General features: G+C 45.4%; 1 protein-coding gene across 3 annotated transcripts in view; it reads left to right on the forward strand.

Moving 5' to 3' along the window:
• CRPPA (CDP-L-ribitol pyrophosphorylase A) overlaps positions 1-16707 on the forward strand; it is a 337629-nt gene that overhangs the window by 172019 nt on the left and 148903 nt on the right. For all 3 annotated transcript variants that reach the window (XM_077490700.1, XM_077490701.1, XM_077490699.1), the window contains one exon: positions 10061-10153. In XM_077490700.1, coding sequence (XP_077346826.1) covers positions 10061-10153 — 93 coding nt within the window. The remainder of the gene's footprint in view (positions 1-10060; positions 10154-16707) is intronic.

The raw sequence follows: 16707 nt of genomic DNA on the forward strand, positions 1-16707 counted from the left end.
GAACACCGGATCTCTTTGGGGAATCCTCTCCGCCGTCCTCCCCGGGACATCCGGACCCCCCGATCCTGGAGTCGCAGATCTCGGAGGGAGAGGAGGCGGAGGGGAGCGGCCGGGATCCGACGCTTGCCGATGTGCTGCACACCATTAAGGTAAACCATGTGGCTCTAATGGGGACTGTGGCTGAAATAAGAAGTGACTTTACATTGCTGAGACAGGATGTTCAGAAAATACGCGGAAGGGTGGATGAGACTGAGAAACGTATTAGTGACTTGGAGGATGCAGTTGACCCTATCTGGCCTAAACTTAATACGGCGGGGGGTAAAATTGCCTCCCTGGAAAACAAGATGGACGACCTCGAGAACCGCCTCAGACGTAACAACCTGAGGCTGGTGGGCCTTCCTGAGCGGGTAGAGGGGTCTGACCCAGTGGCCTTTCTGTAAAGTTGGCTTGAGCAGGAATTTGGCCGTGACACCCTGTCCCCCTGCTTTGTGATAGAACGGGCTCACAGAGTCCCGGGCAGACCTCTCCCCGCGGGCAATCCGCCACGTACCATGGTAATTAGGTTGCTGAACTACAGAGACAGAGATGCTATACTGCGGGCGGCCAGAGTGAAAGGCAGCTTGAAGATCAATAATGCTGCTGTGTCACTGTATCCGGATTATTCTGTGGCGGTTCGCAACCAACGGGCACAATTCCAGTCTGTTAAACGCAAGCTGAGAGAACACGCAGTGAAGTATTCTATGATATTCCCGGCTACCCTACGTATTGTATACCAGGAGAAGGTTCTTTTCTTCCAGTCACCCAAGAACGTCCTTACATGGTGGGAATCCCTGCCCCAACCCCCTCAAGATCCTGCCTGAAGGATAATGGCCTGGATGGTTATCATTCTATTTTTTTCCTTGCCCCCCCTTTTTTTCTTTTTTGCAACTGCCTCGGTCAGGGAGGCGGGTCTCTGCTGCTCTTATTGAAACATGTTGGGACTAACCAGATTTATTTTTTTATGTTGCGGGACTCTTTTTCTCCTCCATTTTTTGGATGAGTACCTGGGAGCTGCTCCAGGCAGAACGATTTTGAGCCACATTGTGGTGAGGTTATCTAGTTGTGGATAATTGCATGGCTATCAGGCCATGCACCCCACGCATGGCCCCAGTTTTGGGTACAAGCCCGCTCCATTTCCGTGGGAGCAGGGCAGGGTTGTTGCTGCTACTTGGCAGCCCTTTATTTGTTGTCTGTTGTATGGGTGAGATGTGTGTGGTGTGTGGATGGATGGGAGTATGTCTGTGTCACCTGTCCCCCTGGAGGTACTGTGGCTCTGGCTGTCTGGTGAGGGATGGTTTTGGGGTTCCTGGGCGGGCTACACCCGCTTGTTCACGTTCTTGTACACTATTCCCAGCCCGTACATGACTGAGGTAAACATATGCTCCTGGAATGTTCGGGGGCTAAATTCTAAATTTAAACGTGCATTGGTGTTTGAGCAGATTAAACGACTGCACCCGCATATTCTTTGTCTGCAGGAGACTCATCTGGTGGGCTCAAAAATCCTTTCGTTAAAAAAGTGTTGGGTGGCTCATAAATTTCATTCCACTTACTCCAACTATGCTCGTGGGGTGGCCATCTTAATACGTAAGGGGTTACAGTTTGAGTGCCATCAGGTGGTCTCGGACCCCGGGGGTCAATTTTTAGTGTTACATGCCACGGTGCTAAGAACTCCTGTCATTCTGGTCACAATTTATGTTCCTCCGCCAGCCACGGCCACGGTATTCTCCGCTCTGAGTACTAAGTTGTCAATGTTACCTGTTTGCCCTACGTTTATTGTGGGTGATTTCAACTCGGTGCTACAGCCTGATCTGGATCGGTTGAAACCACATGGAAGCGAATCAAGAATGTTTAGTAAATGGTGTGAGGCCTATGGATATGTTGATATTTGGCGTTGGAAATTCCCGGGGGTAAAGGTATTCTCATGTCAATCCAAAACATATGGCTCTTTGTCCAGACTAGACTATGCATTGGCCACCGGGAGTTTCCTGCCGGTCGTCAGGGCGATTAAATATATCTCTCAAACAGTTTCGGATCACTCACTACTGCAGGTTACCCTTTCCCTGGGGCACTGCCCTACATTTAGGGTGTGGAAACTTAGTCCTTTGTGGGTGTCCACACCGGGGGGATACAAGAGGCCATTCCCTCAGATATGTCAGACTACTGGTCCACGAACATTGGCACCACGGCAGCGGGACCTACCTGGGATGCCTTTAAGGCGGTACTGCGCGGATCATACATATACCGTATTAAGCATCATAGACGAGCGGGGAGGGCCCAACAACTGGATCTCGAACGTTCCCTTGAGGAGGCTAAACGTAGACATATACTCAACCCGACTGAGACCACTCGAGGTGACCTGACGAATGCCCACAAGCTGTTACAGTTACATCTTGTGGACACGACTAAAATACAACAACTACACCTGACAGCAAAACTACACGAACACGGGGGTAAGAATGGGAGGCTGTTAGTCTTCCTCGCTCATACGGATTATCTGGATAGTTCCATCTCTGCCATACAACTGCCCAATGGTTCTACTACTGAAGACCCGGGGGCGATAAATCAGGAATTTACCTCATACTACAGCGAACTTTATGACGATCCAGTGCCCCCATCGGAGGCTACATTTCAGGGTTTTTTCTCGTCGTTGGTGTTTCCTGGACTGGAGGAGGCCCAACGAGACCTCCTTGAGCAAGAGATTACTCTTGAAGAGGTGGAGGCAGCGATAGGTTCCCTACCGCCTTCGAAGGCCCCCGGCCTCGACGGTATCCCTTCGGCGTGGTACCAGACCTATACTGAATTGGTAGCCCCTAAGCTACTCCTTACGTACAGAGCGTCTTTGAACATGGGATCTCTTCCTAACTCCATGAATGAAGCCCTGATAGTGGTTTTGCCCAAGCCGGGCAAGAACAAATTGCTATGTGAGTCCTACCGTCCTATCTCCCTCCTAAACCACGACGCAAAAATTTTGGCCAAGATATTGGCTCTTCGGTTGCAAAAGGTTATACTCTCATTAATCTCGCCAGATCAGGCTGGGTTTATGCCTGGACGTAGCACTTTTGACAATATACGCAGATTATATCTACATATCCATAGAGCATGTAGGGATAAACAAAGTGGTTTGGTATTGTCCTTAGATGTGTTAAAGGCATTTGATACGGTGCGTTGGTCATTTTTGTGGGAGACAATGGCTAACATGGGCTTTGGCCCACTATTTACAAAATGGGTCCGCCTGCTATACGCTAAGCCGAGTGCGAGGGTGAGAACTAATAGAGATGTCTCATCACCATTTCGGCTGTTTAGGGGGACTAGACAAGGGTGTCCCCTGTCCCCGCTCCTGTTCGCCATCGCCATAGAGCCCCTGGCCCTGGCGGTGCGGCAGGCTTCGGGGATAGGGGGCATCCGAGTAGGATTACTGGAGGAAAAGATATCTTTGTATGCTGATGATGCCTTGATTTATTTGGATGGTAAGGAAGGCTCCTTTCATGGTCTCATGCGGGTGGTTGAGGAATTTGGTGATGTGTCTGGTCTGAGGGTAGGTTGGGACAAGTCGATAGCTTTCCCCATCGGCCCGCGCTGCTCCTATGATTACTTGACCGCGTCTAAACTTCAGACGTCCCAGTCATTTAAATATCTGGGCATTCAGATACATAATGAGCTCCCCAAATATGAAGCCTTGAATATTACCCCAATCACAAAACAGATGGTTGACAGACTTCAAGCGTGGGCAACTCTCCCTCTCAACTTAATAGGTCGTATTTACATCTTTAAGATGATATTCCTCCCAAAATTTCTATACTGTTTTCGAGCTGCCCCGGTCTATCTCCCGAAAAAAGGTATTTATGAACATAGAATCCAGTGTGTCCTCCTTTATCTGGCAAAACTCCCATCCGCGATTTGCCAAGACATCTTTACAATCTCCTAAATCGAAAGGAGGCCTGGCCCACCCGAACCTTGGCAAATATTTCCTTGCCTCCCAACTGACATATATATATGATTGGTTGCATTCCAACCCCCAGCCCCCCTCCGCCATTCTCATGTCAATCCTTCATGCCCCGTTTGACTCGGTTAATGACGTGCTGCACAGAGCCCTACATTCTAGATGCTCTAGATTCTCCCCTATGGAGGTGGGTCTACTGGCCTGGAGAGAGGGAGAGAAACTTCTTTCTATTTCTACCCCGGGCAGGTCACCACAAACACCGATATGGGACAATCCCAGTGTACCTGAATTACAGGGGCACCCGGACTCCCAATGGTGGGCTAGGCTGCATGTTCTGCGCCTGTCCCACATCATCAAGGGAAATGAGTTTGAATCCTTTGAAAACTTACGGGGTACCTTCTCAATAGATAACAAATTTTTCTACAAGTATCTACTTCTTAGACATGCCATTAGGGCGCAGTTTGGTTCCTTGCACATAGAGCTTCAGGAGTCCCCTATGGAGGACCTAATGTCTTACCCGGATCTTACTAAACAGGTTACAACTTTTTATGATCACCTCTCCAGGGCAGGAGCAGACCCATTTTGTAATTCCTTTGTGAAGTGGAAGCGTTTGATACCTGCCCTGGTAGAGGAGGGGTGGGAGGAAACTACTGAAACCTGCTTCCAGGATATTATCAGCACTTCCGACCAATATGTTCAGTTTAAGTTTATTCATCAGCTGCACTACACACCGGCTAGACTGGCTAGAATGGGTTTGAGAACCGATGCCTTGTGTCCTAGATGTACTCATGATAATGCTGATCTATTTCATATGTTTTGGAGTTGTCCTGGACTAAATGTGTATTGGACGGACCTGTTTACATTTTTTGATGATCATCTTGCTCTCCCGGTGCCTCAAACCCCTGAGGTGGGGCTGCTGGGTATATTGAATGACTTTGTCCACAGGGCGTCAAAACGGACTCTTCTGCCTACCATTTTATTTTATGCATGTAAAGTGATCTTATTCCACTGGAAAGACAATGTTCCTCCCAAAATTCAATCACTGTATGGTATTATTAATGGTGAACTCCCTAAATTTAAAATAGTGTATAAACACAGAGCTTGCTTGAAAAAGTTCCATAAGGTGTGGCAACCATGGTTGGATGTTTCTGGTTCATTTTGGGGGACGGTCCTGTCCTCGCAGGACCCCCTGGGGGGGCTGCGGGGGTAGGGCCGGAGGTTTGGGATTTGTGGATGGTGGTCCCTGGTATGGGGGGGGGGGGGGGAACGAAACAGGGTGGTAAATTGTTACTGTGTGACCTTATATGGCAGCTATTTATGTTGAAATTATACTGCATAGGGGGACGGTGACAGGTGTGAGTGATGGGTGTGTGTGCGCGAATGTTGGCATGTCTGTTTTCGTAGCTTTGTTTTGTTGGGGTTTCTCTGTGTTTTTGCATATAATGGCTGCAGTTTGGTTTACTCCAACGAGGCGTCTTTATTGTTGCCTCTGTATTCACCTCTGGAGGGAGACTCCTTGACTTATGTACTGTTTGCCTTATATGCTGTCTGTATGTTCAAAAATATTTAAAAATAAACACCTTTTAAAAAAAATAATAATAATGGCGCATATGATTCGCACCGCATTGCTGTGCCGATCACATGCGATGTCTGTGCAATGCGAATTCAGCCATGCAGTCGTATGGCTGAACTCGCATTGGATTTGCATGAAAAAGGTGCAGGAACCTGTCCCCCCCAATACTGGAATCGGATCGCATGGGAGTGAACACCCATATCCAGTCATCACTATTGCCTGTGGTTTCCCTGCAGCTGGTCTTTTCCCTGTTACTGATTTACCATGCATTATTCTGCGCTGTGTCTCTGTGTGAAGGTGGTTATTTTGGGTAAAGCAGGTCCTTGCTTTCTCTCGTCAGAAATGACCCCTGCTGACTGACAAGCTGATGGCTGATAGGATAGTGAATAAGAAGCAGCAGGAGGGTGGAGGAGTAAACAGATCCACAGAATGAGTGAAGCAGAAGCAGGGAGATCACTGCACTGCAGGCTCTCAGGTACAGCTTCCTCTCCAGCAAGGAGAACCATGAGCCGCAACATTAGTGACATCGCAAAGTCTCATTCCAAATCTGGTGAGACTAGCATTCACAGACAGCAGTGCCTTAGATGATCTCGCACTGCAGATATACAGCTATTAGGCTTCAGTCACAGGAGCACCTAGGCAGGGGAGGTGCACTGATATTGGAAAATTACAGAAAAAAAATAATAATCTGGTACAATTAACATTTCTAGATGTTTCTTATAATATAGCATATATTCACTTTTTGTCTTCTTTAAAGGGGTTGTAAACCCTTGTGTTTTTTTACCTAAATGCATCCTATGGGGGCGGGGCCCAGTCCAGCATTCTGTGTCTATGGACGCAAATGCTGGACTCGGGAGTGCGCCCACACGGTAACCCTAAGGGAGAGCGCTTCTCCCAGGGGGTTTACCTATGCGAGGGGAGCTACGAGCGCCATTGGGGGACCCCAGAAGATGGTGATCGGGGCCACTCTCTGCAAAACGATCTGCGCAGTGGAGGTAAGTATGACATGTTTGTTATTTAAAAAAAAAAAAAAAGGGTTTATAACCCCGCCTAACGTCCACTAAAGTTGGCTGTAGAAACTAAAAAATGCTTGCAGAACGATATTTTGTGAGAAAAACCTTTTAAGCCCTGAAGGGTTAATGATGTTTTAATGCTGTTTCTATTCTGTATGTTTCCCTCTTTTATTTCTATTATCTGAGTTTGACTTGGTATGTGTTTACTGGCTAGAAATGTTTAGGCTAATAGATTAGTGTGGCTGGATTCTCATGGGAACATTCTGACATGTACTTTATATCAAAAATATTATGTGACTGCTAGTGATGGACGAACGTTTCGCCCGGCGGTCGTTTCGCGGCGAATTTCCGACATTCGCGGTCCGCACGTTCGAACGCCTTTTTCCGTCGTTCGCCGCGGCGGACTTACGTGTTTAATGTATACAAGAACTTTAACCTTTGGTGACACGTTTATCATGTGATACAGGACAGCCAATTGAGACATGACAGCACATGGACACTTGGACATTCCCCCTAACCTATAAATACACCCGATCCGGTGGCCATTTTACATTCTTTCTTCTGTTACGATAGGGACAGGTTCCTGTGTGGAGTAGGGAGAGATAAACCACTAGCTATTTGGTACACAAAAGTTCTTTTCAGGACTGGTATAGGTGTTGATAGGTTTGCTGTGCTGCTGATTCTTGCAGCAGCCTGAGTGTCTTTTGTTAGTTTAGAGAAAGGGAAAGGACGGTGTATGCTACAGGGACAGCCAGATTAGTCTTTCATCATCATCATCATCATCATCATCATTAGCTGTTACTATCAAGGTCCACAAAAGAGCTGTTTCAGTAACCACTAATCGTTCTCTTTTTTTGCCAATTTGTATAGGGACAGGAAGGAAGCAGTGTTGTCAGGCAGTGAGGGTAATTTTAAAGACTTGCTGTTATTATTAGTTCCACAAAGGTTCTTTTCAGGACTGGTATCAGTGGTACAGTAATAGGCTTGTACATGTATAATATTCTTTCTTCCAAATATAGAAAGGATATTATACTTGACTGCTGCCCTTCTGCTGCAGTCTGCTAAACATTCACAACTCACTTGTTCCACAAAAGTTCTTATAAGGACTGGTAACTTGGTATAGGGTGCTACGGTACATAGGCTTGAGTGCGGTACAGTCTGCTGTTCTGTAAGGACCGCTATCGGTCCACAATAGATAGGGTTGACGTGCACCACTGCTGACCGCTGCCCTATACTGCAGCAGTCCTTCAGCGGTATAGGGACTGACGTACAGTCTGCTAATCACTAACACACAACCTGCTTGTTCCACAAAAGTTCTTATAAGGACTGGTAACTTGGTATAGGGTGCTACGGTACATAGGCTTGAGTGCGGTACAGTCTGCTGTTCTGTAAGGACCGCTATCGGTCCACAATAGATAGGGTTGACGTGCACCACTGCTGACCGCTGCCCTATACTGCAGCAGTCCTTCAGCGGTATAGGGACTGACGTACAGTCTGCTAAACACTAATACACAACCTGCTTGGTCCACAAAAGTTCTTATAAGGACTGGTAACTTGGTATAGGGTGCTACGGTACATAGGCTTGAGTGCGGTACAGTCTGCTGTTCTGTAAGGACCGCTATCGGTCCACAATAGATAGGGTTGACGTGCACCACTGCTGACCGCTGCCCTATACTGCAGCAGTCCTTCAGCGGTATAGGGACTGACGTACAGTCTGCTAAACACTAATACACAACCTGCTTGGTCCACAAAAGTTCTTATAAGGACTGGTAACTTGGTATAGGGTGCTACGGTACATAGGCTTGAGTGCGGTACAGTCTGCTGTTCTGTAAGGACCGCTATAGGTCCACAATAGATAGGGTTGACGTGCACCACTGCTGACCGCTGCCCTATACTGCAGCAGTCCTTCAGCGGTATAGGGACTGACGTACAGTCTGCTCACTTCCTTGACCCAAAAAAGCACACCGTACTATATGCCCCTACCCTCCTCTTTGAAGAGGTTGAGCGGTGTCATATTTCTACTGGGGCTGCTTATGATATCCCTGTGCTGTGCTGACTTCCTCCTGGGGGTTCTTATTATGAAGGGATCACACTATCCCTGTGCTGTGCTGACTTCCTCCTGGGGGTTCTTATTATGAGGGGATCACACCATCCCTGTGCTGTGCTGACTTCCTCCTGGGGCTGCTTACGGTGCTGCTGTCAGTGCTGTATGTCACGGTGCTGCTGTCAGCGCTGTATGTCACGGTGCTGCTGTCAGCGCTGTATGTCACGGTGCTGCTGTCAGCGCTGTATGTCACGGTGCTGCTGTCAGCGCTGTATGTCACGGTGCTGCTGTCAGCGCTGTATGTCACGGTGCTGCTGTCAGCGCTGTATGTCACGGTGCTGCTGTCAGCGCTGTATGTCACGGTGCTGCTGTCAGTGCTCTGTATTACGGTGCTGCTGTCAGATGCCTCTATCACGGTGCATGTGTCATTCCGGTATGTCACGCTGCTGGTGATCATCTCCTGCACCCTCTTCTTTGCCTACCCTGGTCCCTGACCTTCCCTCTCCTCCATTGCCTTCATTAGCTCCATAGTCCTGAATTGTTAGAACAATTTCCCAAATAAAATAAAAATGCTTGTAGTTATCGATCCCAAATTCACCTCATACATGTATTATGTCATTGTCCAGATGGTGGGACTACGTTTTACCCCCTAATAATTACCACGTGGCCGCAAATTCGACATGAAGGTTTGCAAAGTTCGCCTCCCATTGAAGTCAATGGGGCCCGCGGCGAACGTTCGGTTTCGCGAACGTTTGGGTCCGTTCGCATTTCGCTTTCGCGAAACGTCCCGTCGGAAGTTCGTCCATCACTAGTGACTGCACGTCATATGGAGGTAAACTCCTTTTCTAAGAATTGCCCCCCTTTTTCTCTGTAACTAAACCCTAATGTATTGAAATCCATCCTTATTTTATTTTGTATAAAGCCAAGGGATCTCTCCCTTAAAAAATGAACAACTTTGACCATCATCCGCTTGTGGTGTCATTGTGTTTTCCCAGAATTCCGAGTGAGAGTTAGCCAGCCGTCCGGTCCAAGTCCCCAAAAAGGCCTTATACCCTGTTTTCATAACCATATCCCAAGCTGTTCTAATAGACAAAGCAACAGCACCTCTCGATATTGCCAAAACTTGCCTGCTGATTACAACTTCCTACAAATTCTTATAGGCTAGTTAGGCAGCCCATTATAGCAATGAGCCAGTAGAAATATATGACTGGAAAAAGTAGCATGCTGGGAAGACCTACTTTACTGAACTACTTTTACCTACTGTAATGGCAGCGTTATAGATGGTGCTGTAGGTATGGGAAGCAACATCTAGGTATCTGAATGTCATACTTCCAACAGTTTCTTTATTTTAAATTGATAACATATATTTTTTTTTAAAGAGACCTGAATACTGCCCATTACTGTTAAGGTTTTTAGGTTATCCTCCACTAATATAATTATTTTGTTCTCAGGTTAAAGAATCAGATTTTGAGGAAACCCAGAAACTTACTGGATTACTCCAGACTCCCGGAGTTTGTCCTTCTTACCCATCTGTTGTCGTGTCAGTAAGTACATTCAAACCAAATAATTAAAAGGTATCTGAATATTCAACTTGAAGCTACACAAATCGATTTCCAATACCGCCATCTCAGATGTAGTATCAGCCAGGGTAAAACAGGATTTCAATTTGTGTTCAGATAAGTGTGCATTGGTGATGAGGCCATACATGAGGCCTACTCTGGACCTCGTTTTAGTGTTCTCATTTGCCCATTTAACTGGAAGTTTTTTTTTTTTTTTTTTTTTAGGGGGTGCATTGGTGGATTGGGGAGGCATTGTACTGTATGTGATTGGAAAAGCAGCCCTGAGTTTGTTTACCCTTTTGTTCCGACTCTGGTCCTCCCAAAAGTGCCTGCCCATCCTCCAACAGCTCCATAGTGGTTCTCATGCTCAAAATCCTCAAAGTTATTCAGGGTGGGGAGGGGCAGGAGATGGAGGAACTACCATTCGCTGATCTTCCTTTTTAAGGTGTGCAAACTCCTCAAAGATATTCAGGGAGGGGCAGGAGATGGAGGAACTACCATTCGCTGATCTTCCTTTTTAAGGTGTGCAAAATCCTTAAAAATATTGAGGGTGGAGAGGAGCAGGAGATGGAGGAACTACCATTCCCTGATCTTCCCTTTAAGGTGTGCAAAATCCTCAAAGATATTCAGGGTGGAGAGGGGCAGGAGATGGAGGAACTACCATTCCCTGATCTTCCCTTTAAGGTGTGCACCTGGAAGCACACTCAGCTCTGAGCCCTTTTACATTTAGGGGTCTTGGAAACGGGTTGGGAAAGGAGCAGATTGGGTACTCTTCTTTCTTGATCTGTGTACAACGTAGTTGAGACATTTATTTATCTAATAGACCGCTTATGTTTCCATAAAGAGACTGTCACCAGCAAAGTACTACCACATTGGGGGCTTGCACAACACATATAAGATATTCCCACACATGCCAAAGTGAGAGGAATATTTTTCGAGCTATCATTTACAGTTAACTCTTGATTCCCTGTAAACGTTTCTAAATTGTCCCCTATTAGCAATTTTGGGTATCTTTTTTGCAGTTTTATAGGGGCACAGCATTTTGAAAGTTAAACTGGACGGAGGAGACACAGTAGAGCAGGCTACGTTATTTACTCTACACAACCTCACCTTTTATATTTTACAATAAAAAAAATTAAAAATGTAAAAGTATTCAGTTTTTATACACTAAAATTATTTTAAGTGCATTTTTTACTGAAAAGATTTTATAAGCAGCTTCTCAAATATTGTGAGACAGAAAAAATTGCAGCTACCATCATTTTATTCTACCGGTCCTGTTTTTAAAAAAAAATTATATATATATATATATATATATATATATATATATATATATATATATATATATATATTGGTGGTTTTAAGTATGTTTTTAGTTATGTTCAAAATGCCTAAAATGTCAGAAAATATTTAGCATATGTGGGAAGTATAAGAAAATAATAATTCTGCAAGCAAATGGGTTAAAGAAACACAATACATTCCCTTTAAAGAGGAACTGAATTAGGGTTTACGCTCTCCTTCATTGCTGCCACTGCCATCTTCACCGCCACTTATTTTGCATCCATCTTCCTTCTTTGGCCTTTGGGCAACCAGTAATAGTTACTCCTACACATGCTTGTTATGCCGCGTACACACTATCGGATTTTCCAACAACAAATGTTGGATATGAGCTTGTTGGGGGAAAGTCCAACCATGTGTATGCTCCATCAGACATTTGTTGTTGGACTTTCCGCCAACAAATGTTGGCTAGCAGGTTCTCAAATTTTCCGCCAACAAATGTTTGTTGTCGGACTTTCCGATCGTGTGTACACAAGTCCGTCGCACAAAAGTCCACGCATGCTCAGGATCAAGTACGAGCCGGAAGTGCTTGGTCTTGTAAAACTAGCGTTCGTAATGGAGATATCATGTGCGTCTTGTATGTCACTACGTTCGTAATTGTTGGCCAACATTTGTGTGGCCGTGTGTATGCAAGACAAGTTGGAGCCAACAACCTTTGAACAAAAATCCACGGTTTTATTGTCGGAAAGTCCGATCGTGTGTACGGGGCATTAGAGTTGCATTATCCTGGAACTTGAGTCTCACACTTGGCATCTCTTAGATGCTGAAATTGTACTTTACACCCGCCTTTCTCATCCGTGGTGCTGTCTGAGTTTGTCAGGGGTGGCACAGCTTCCTGGTTGAGAAAGGCATTTAGCTCAGATCAAGCCCCCACTGCTTTGCCGAACTATACACCAGTACGGCGGGCACCCAGACAGGACAGTGAATTGCAAACCAGTGGGAGAGGAAGGCATTTTCTCGAAATCCTGACCACTTTGCTTCCACTTACAGTGCAATACCTGGCACTGTGAATGCAGATACAGTACCCAAGTGTGTTTATGTATGTGTGTATATATGTGATTGTGTATGTGTGTGCGTGTGTTTGTGTGTGTATGTTTATGTGCAAGTGTGTGTGGCGGGGGGGGGGGGATATTATGCTCTCCAATGCAGCTACTGAAGCACAAAACGTGTTTGAATAGCTGCAAACTCAACTACACTAGCTGAGGAATGACAGCCGTGACCTCAGAAATGACATAATATACTTTGCTTCTCAAGCCATTAGTGGCTCATTCACTGGGAAAGCTGTTTCCTGAGGAACGAGAGAGCCTGGGAACAACCACGGGAGTTGGCAGCAGGGGGGGTACACACTCTGAGAGCCCAATAAAACTGGTGGTTCTAGGACAGCCTGGGTCACTTTTATTGGTAAGCCCCTTTACCAGCTCTTTAGCCACTTGTCTACCATGCCAGACATACCAGTCACCTTTGATGTATTTCGCTTTCTAGCATGAAATGCGTAGGGATGGCCCGTGGTGCCGTTTAAATAAATAATAGTTTGCTGTAGCCCAGAGTGTGGTGATTCATGCCTATACTGATCGAATGGACCGTCATCTGTTGACCTGCAGCTGATCTTGCAGCGAGTCGCTCACCTACAGCGGCATGTATATATTTTTGTAAAAAAAAGATAAAGGATCACTTTATATATACTTTAACTATATGGAATTGCATTTATTCCTTTCTCCTTTTGGAAGGAATAATTGGTGTGCAGAGAATTTTGCCTGAAGACCCCTTCTTGTTCCTGAAGCCACTGCATTCTTTGTCAGCACAACTGCTATTGTGTAATGAGATATACTGAGAGACTGCCATCCTATCATTGTCTCATCTTATCCTTTTACTGTATCCAGTGTACTTGCAGCCTCTGGTGATAGAACAGCTTCCGGGAAATTTTATATGGGGGCCATTGAATTGTGGCAGAATTCTCATGATACAGTATATGTTCCGGTATTAGCATCCCAATATTATCTGACATTCCTTTTTTATTTTTTTTTATTTTTTTACTTTTTACCTGAAGGCACATAAGTGCATTTAAGGCCAAAATGTACAATAGATATCACCTGTCATTTTTTTTAAAGAAGAAGAAGGAGAAAGTTAAGGACTACAAATTCTATTTTTATTCTTCTAGGGATGAACATTTTAAGTTGAAGTGTCATGTTTTAAAATAAATATCAAAATAGGATGAGCATGAAATAAATAAATAAAACCTGCGTTGCTTCAGTACTCTCCTTTATTCTGGAGCTGTCCATGCCATAATTCAGTGCTAAAAAAAAAAAAAAAAAGCACTGTCACTGTACTATTGACACTGGCAGGAAAAGGGTTAACATCATGGGCGATCAAAGGGTTAAATGTGTTCCTAGGGAGTGCTTGCTAACTGTGTTGGGGGGGGGGGTGGTTGTATTTTGGGAAGGCAGAGATCCGTGTTTTTGCTTAGCAGGAACCCAAGATCACAGGCTTCCCTTGTCACAGAACTGCCTGTGCCTCGAACGATCGGTGGGTCCCGCTGATTGGCTCTTACTATATCCAATCACAGCGGGACGCCGGTGGTACACATGGTGCCCCAGACTCGGAAGTGCAGAATCACATACATGTACGTGATTCTGTGCAGAGGAGCAGCCATCCCGCAGTAAATGTACGTGGGGTGGTTGGCAACAGGTTAACTGGTCCGACTTTTGAAAAAGCCTCCTGCACTACTTTGGTCTGACTTGGGCACAATTTCAGCCCCTTGATTTGAATGGAAGTCGGGATCATCATCTTAACTGATGCGACTTGAGGCATGTGACTTGTGCTCTGAGGATCTTGAGGGGGAACCCCACGCCAAAATTGAAAGAAATAATGGCGTGGGGTCCCCCCCAAGACCATACCAAGGGTCTGGTATGGATATTGAGGGGAACCCCACACAAAAAATAAATGACGTGCCCCCCCCCCAAAATCCATACCAGACCCTTATCCGAGCATGCAGGAAAGATGGGGGGGGGGGGGATGGAGACAAGCCAACCAGACCAAAGGGTCTGGTATGGATATTGAGGGAAAACCCCACACCAAAAAAAATTTATTACGTGGCCCCCCCCAAATCCATACCTGACCCTTATCCGAGCATGCAGGGAAGATGGGGGGGACAAGCAAACGCCCTGTCGTCCCCCCGGAACCATACCAGGCCACATGCCCTCAACATGGCAAGCTTCTTTTTTTTTTACAAGAAAGAACATGGTGAGCTTTGGCTGTACTTCTCCTTTAAAGTGGAACTAAACTGTATCTGAGCACCACAAACTGAAAGCACAATTTAGTTTTAATATTCAAAGTCAACTTCCTCATCTATCTATGTCTGTATGCTTTATTTAGTTTAAAAATCACTTTGAAAAAACGCGACCATCTTGAGTAAGGGCAGATGATTCACATAGCATTTACTTCCTGGGATCCATCTCAGGCATGCAAGCAGGAGGGTGTGAAAGAAAGCCCCTCCTTCCATGAAGAATCCTGGGATGTATGACATCATTTTGGCCTAGGCCAGGAAACAACTAAAGAAATGTAAAAAAAAAAGTTAAAAACAAGTAAACATTTAACATCACTACCTATCATCCAGAATTCTCCCCGGCACAATACCTGTTACACCACACACCGCTTTCAAATAAAAACTTATAAGACTTCGATAGTCTCACATTTGATTAATGCAGCCACCCAATGCATTCCACGTCATTGGCGATCTACAACACCTCCATCTATTGAGGAATGGCTTCGACAGATGGATAAAATAGAGGAAATGGAAAGACTAATTCATCAAGCGTATGACAGACATGAACAATTTTCCCATAAATGGGCCTGCTGGATACTTTTCCGTGCCTCTAAATCCCTTACCACCGCTGTCACTCATACTTAATGTGATTTATTAACGGTCAAGACACCATTTTTTAATTTACTCTGAACCGTCTTTCCTGGGCTGATATTAGATAATCCTTCCTCTGCACTCCTACCCCACTTCCTCCCCGGGGAGATCATAACCGATTACACTTTCTCCTACCTATTTCACCCTACTTCACCCTACAATTTATGTTCCCCTTCTGATCCCTATATGATGCCTCCCCCCCCCTCCCCTCTACACCTATGGGAACTCCAATGACGACCTCCCCTCCCCCTTACTTCTATTATACACACCTATAACTGTTTTACCTATAACATATATATTGTGAATTCTTTACTGGCCCCTATCGGGTCTCCTCCCGTATCGCACCAAGAAGTTATCACCTCTCAACCATCCACAGTGTGATCCCATTTGGGGTGGATGGCTGCACAGGAGATTCGATGGGACCCACAACTATTGACTGGCTCTTTTTTCAGATATCTATGTTCATTATAATTGTTTTTTGAATATTGGTTTATCTATAATTGCCTTTCCCACTCAGATTGTACGCAATTCCCTTGATTTCTTTTCTATTCCTCAATTGATGTAAACTGAGATGTATGTTCTTGTGATATTCTCATCGTTATTGTTGTACTGTGCTACACGTACATACCATGCATGTATTCTGTGATTCTCAATAAACTTTCTTTTGGAAAAAAAACAAAAACAAAAAAAAAAACAAGTAAACATACGGCTTCCTATTTATTTACTAATGCTAGAAGCATAAGGATTAAAAATAGTCAATGCTGAATGAGCGATTTTTGGTTCTGTTTTAAATGATGACCAGAACCTTTCAACCCACCTCTAGAGATGAGCCTGTGCGTCCTCCTAACCATTCTCTACCCGAACCCTTGCATTCCTTCCCCACAGCTCACGTTATTGATGCAGACTGCGAGGCAGGAAGGAATTAATTGGAGTAAATAAAGAGTGTGAGTCCAGAGTGTGGGTAGAGAAGAGTTCAGGGGACACCCAAACTCATCTCTACCCATGGCTGTCATGGAGCTGCTCCTAGGTCAACGTCCTCTTGCTCGCCTGGGCTCATAGTACTACAGCTTAGAAAGGCACTCACAAGTTGTTGTGCAAGTGGAAAGACAAAACTTTGTTTTTTCAACTGCTGCGGGCGCCATTGCTATCCAAGATTTCTGTATTAGATAGCGAGTCCCCCGTCAGCTGTGGTTCCATCTGCTGACCCCTACATCACTGCAGGGATTGGTGGGAGACATCACAGCAGCCATTGCTGGACATGTTGTCCAAAGATTTGACTTCTTCGCCTGCA

This window comes from Lithobates pipiens, unplaced genomic scaffold (assembly GCF_037356315.1).
Source record: "Lithobates pipiens isolate NorthernLeopardFrog02 unplaced genomic scaffold, aLitPip1_a1.2 Scaffold_19, whole genome shotgun sequence".
Taxonomy (NCBI): domain Eukaryota; kingdom Metazoa; phylum Chordata; class Amphibia; order Anura; family Ranidae; genus Lithobates; species Lithobates pipiens.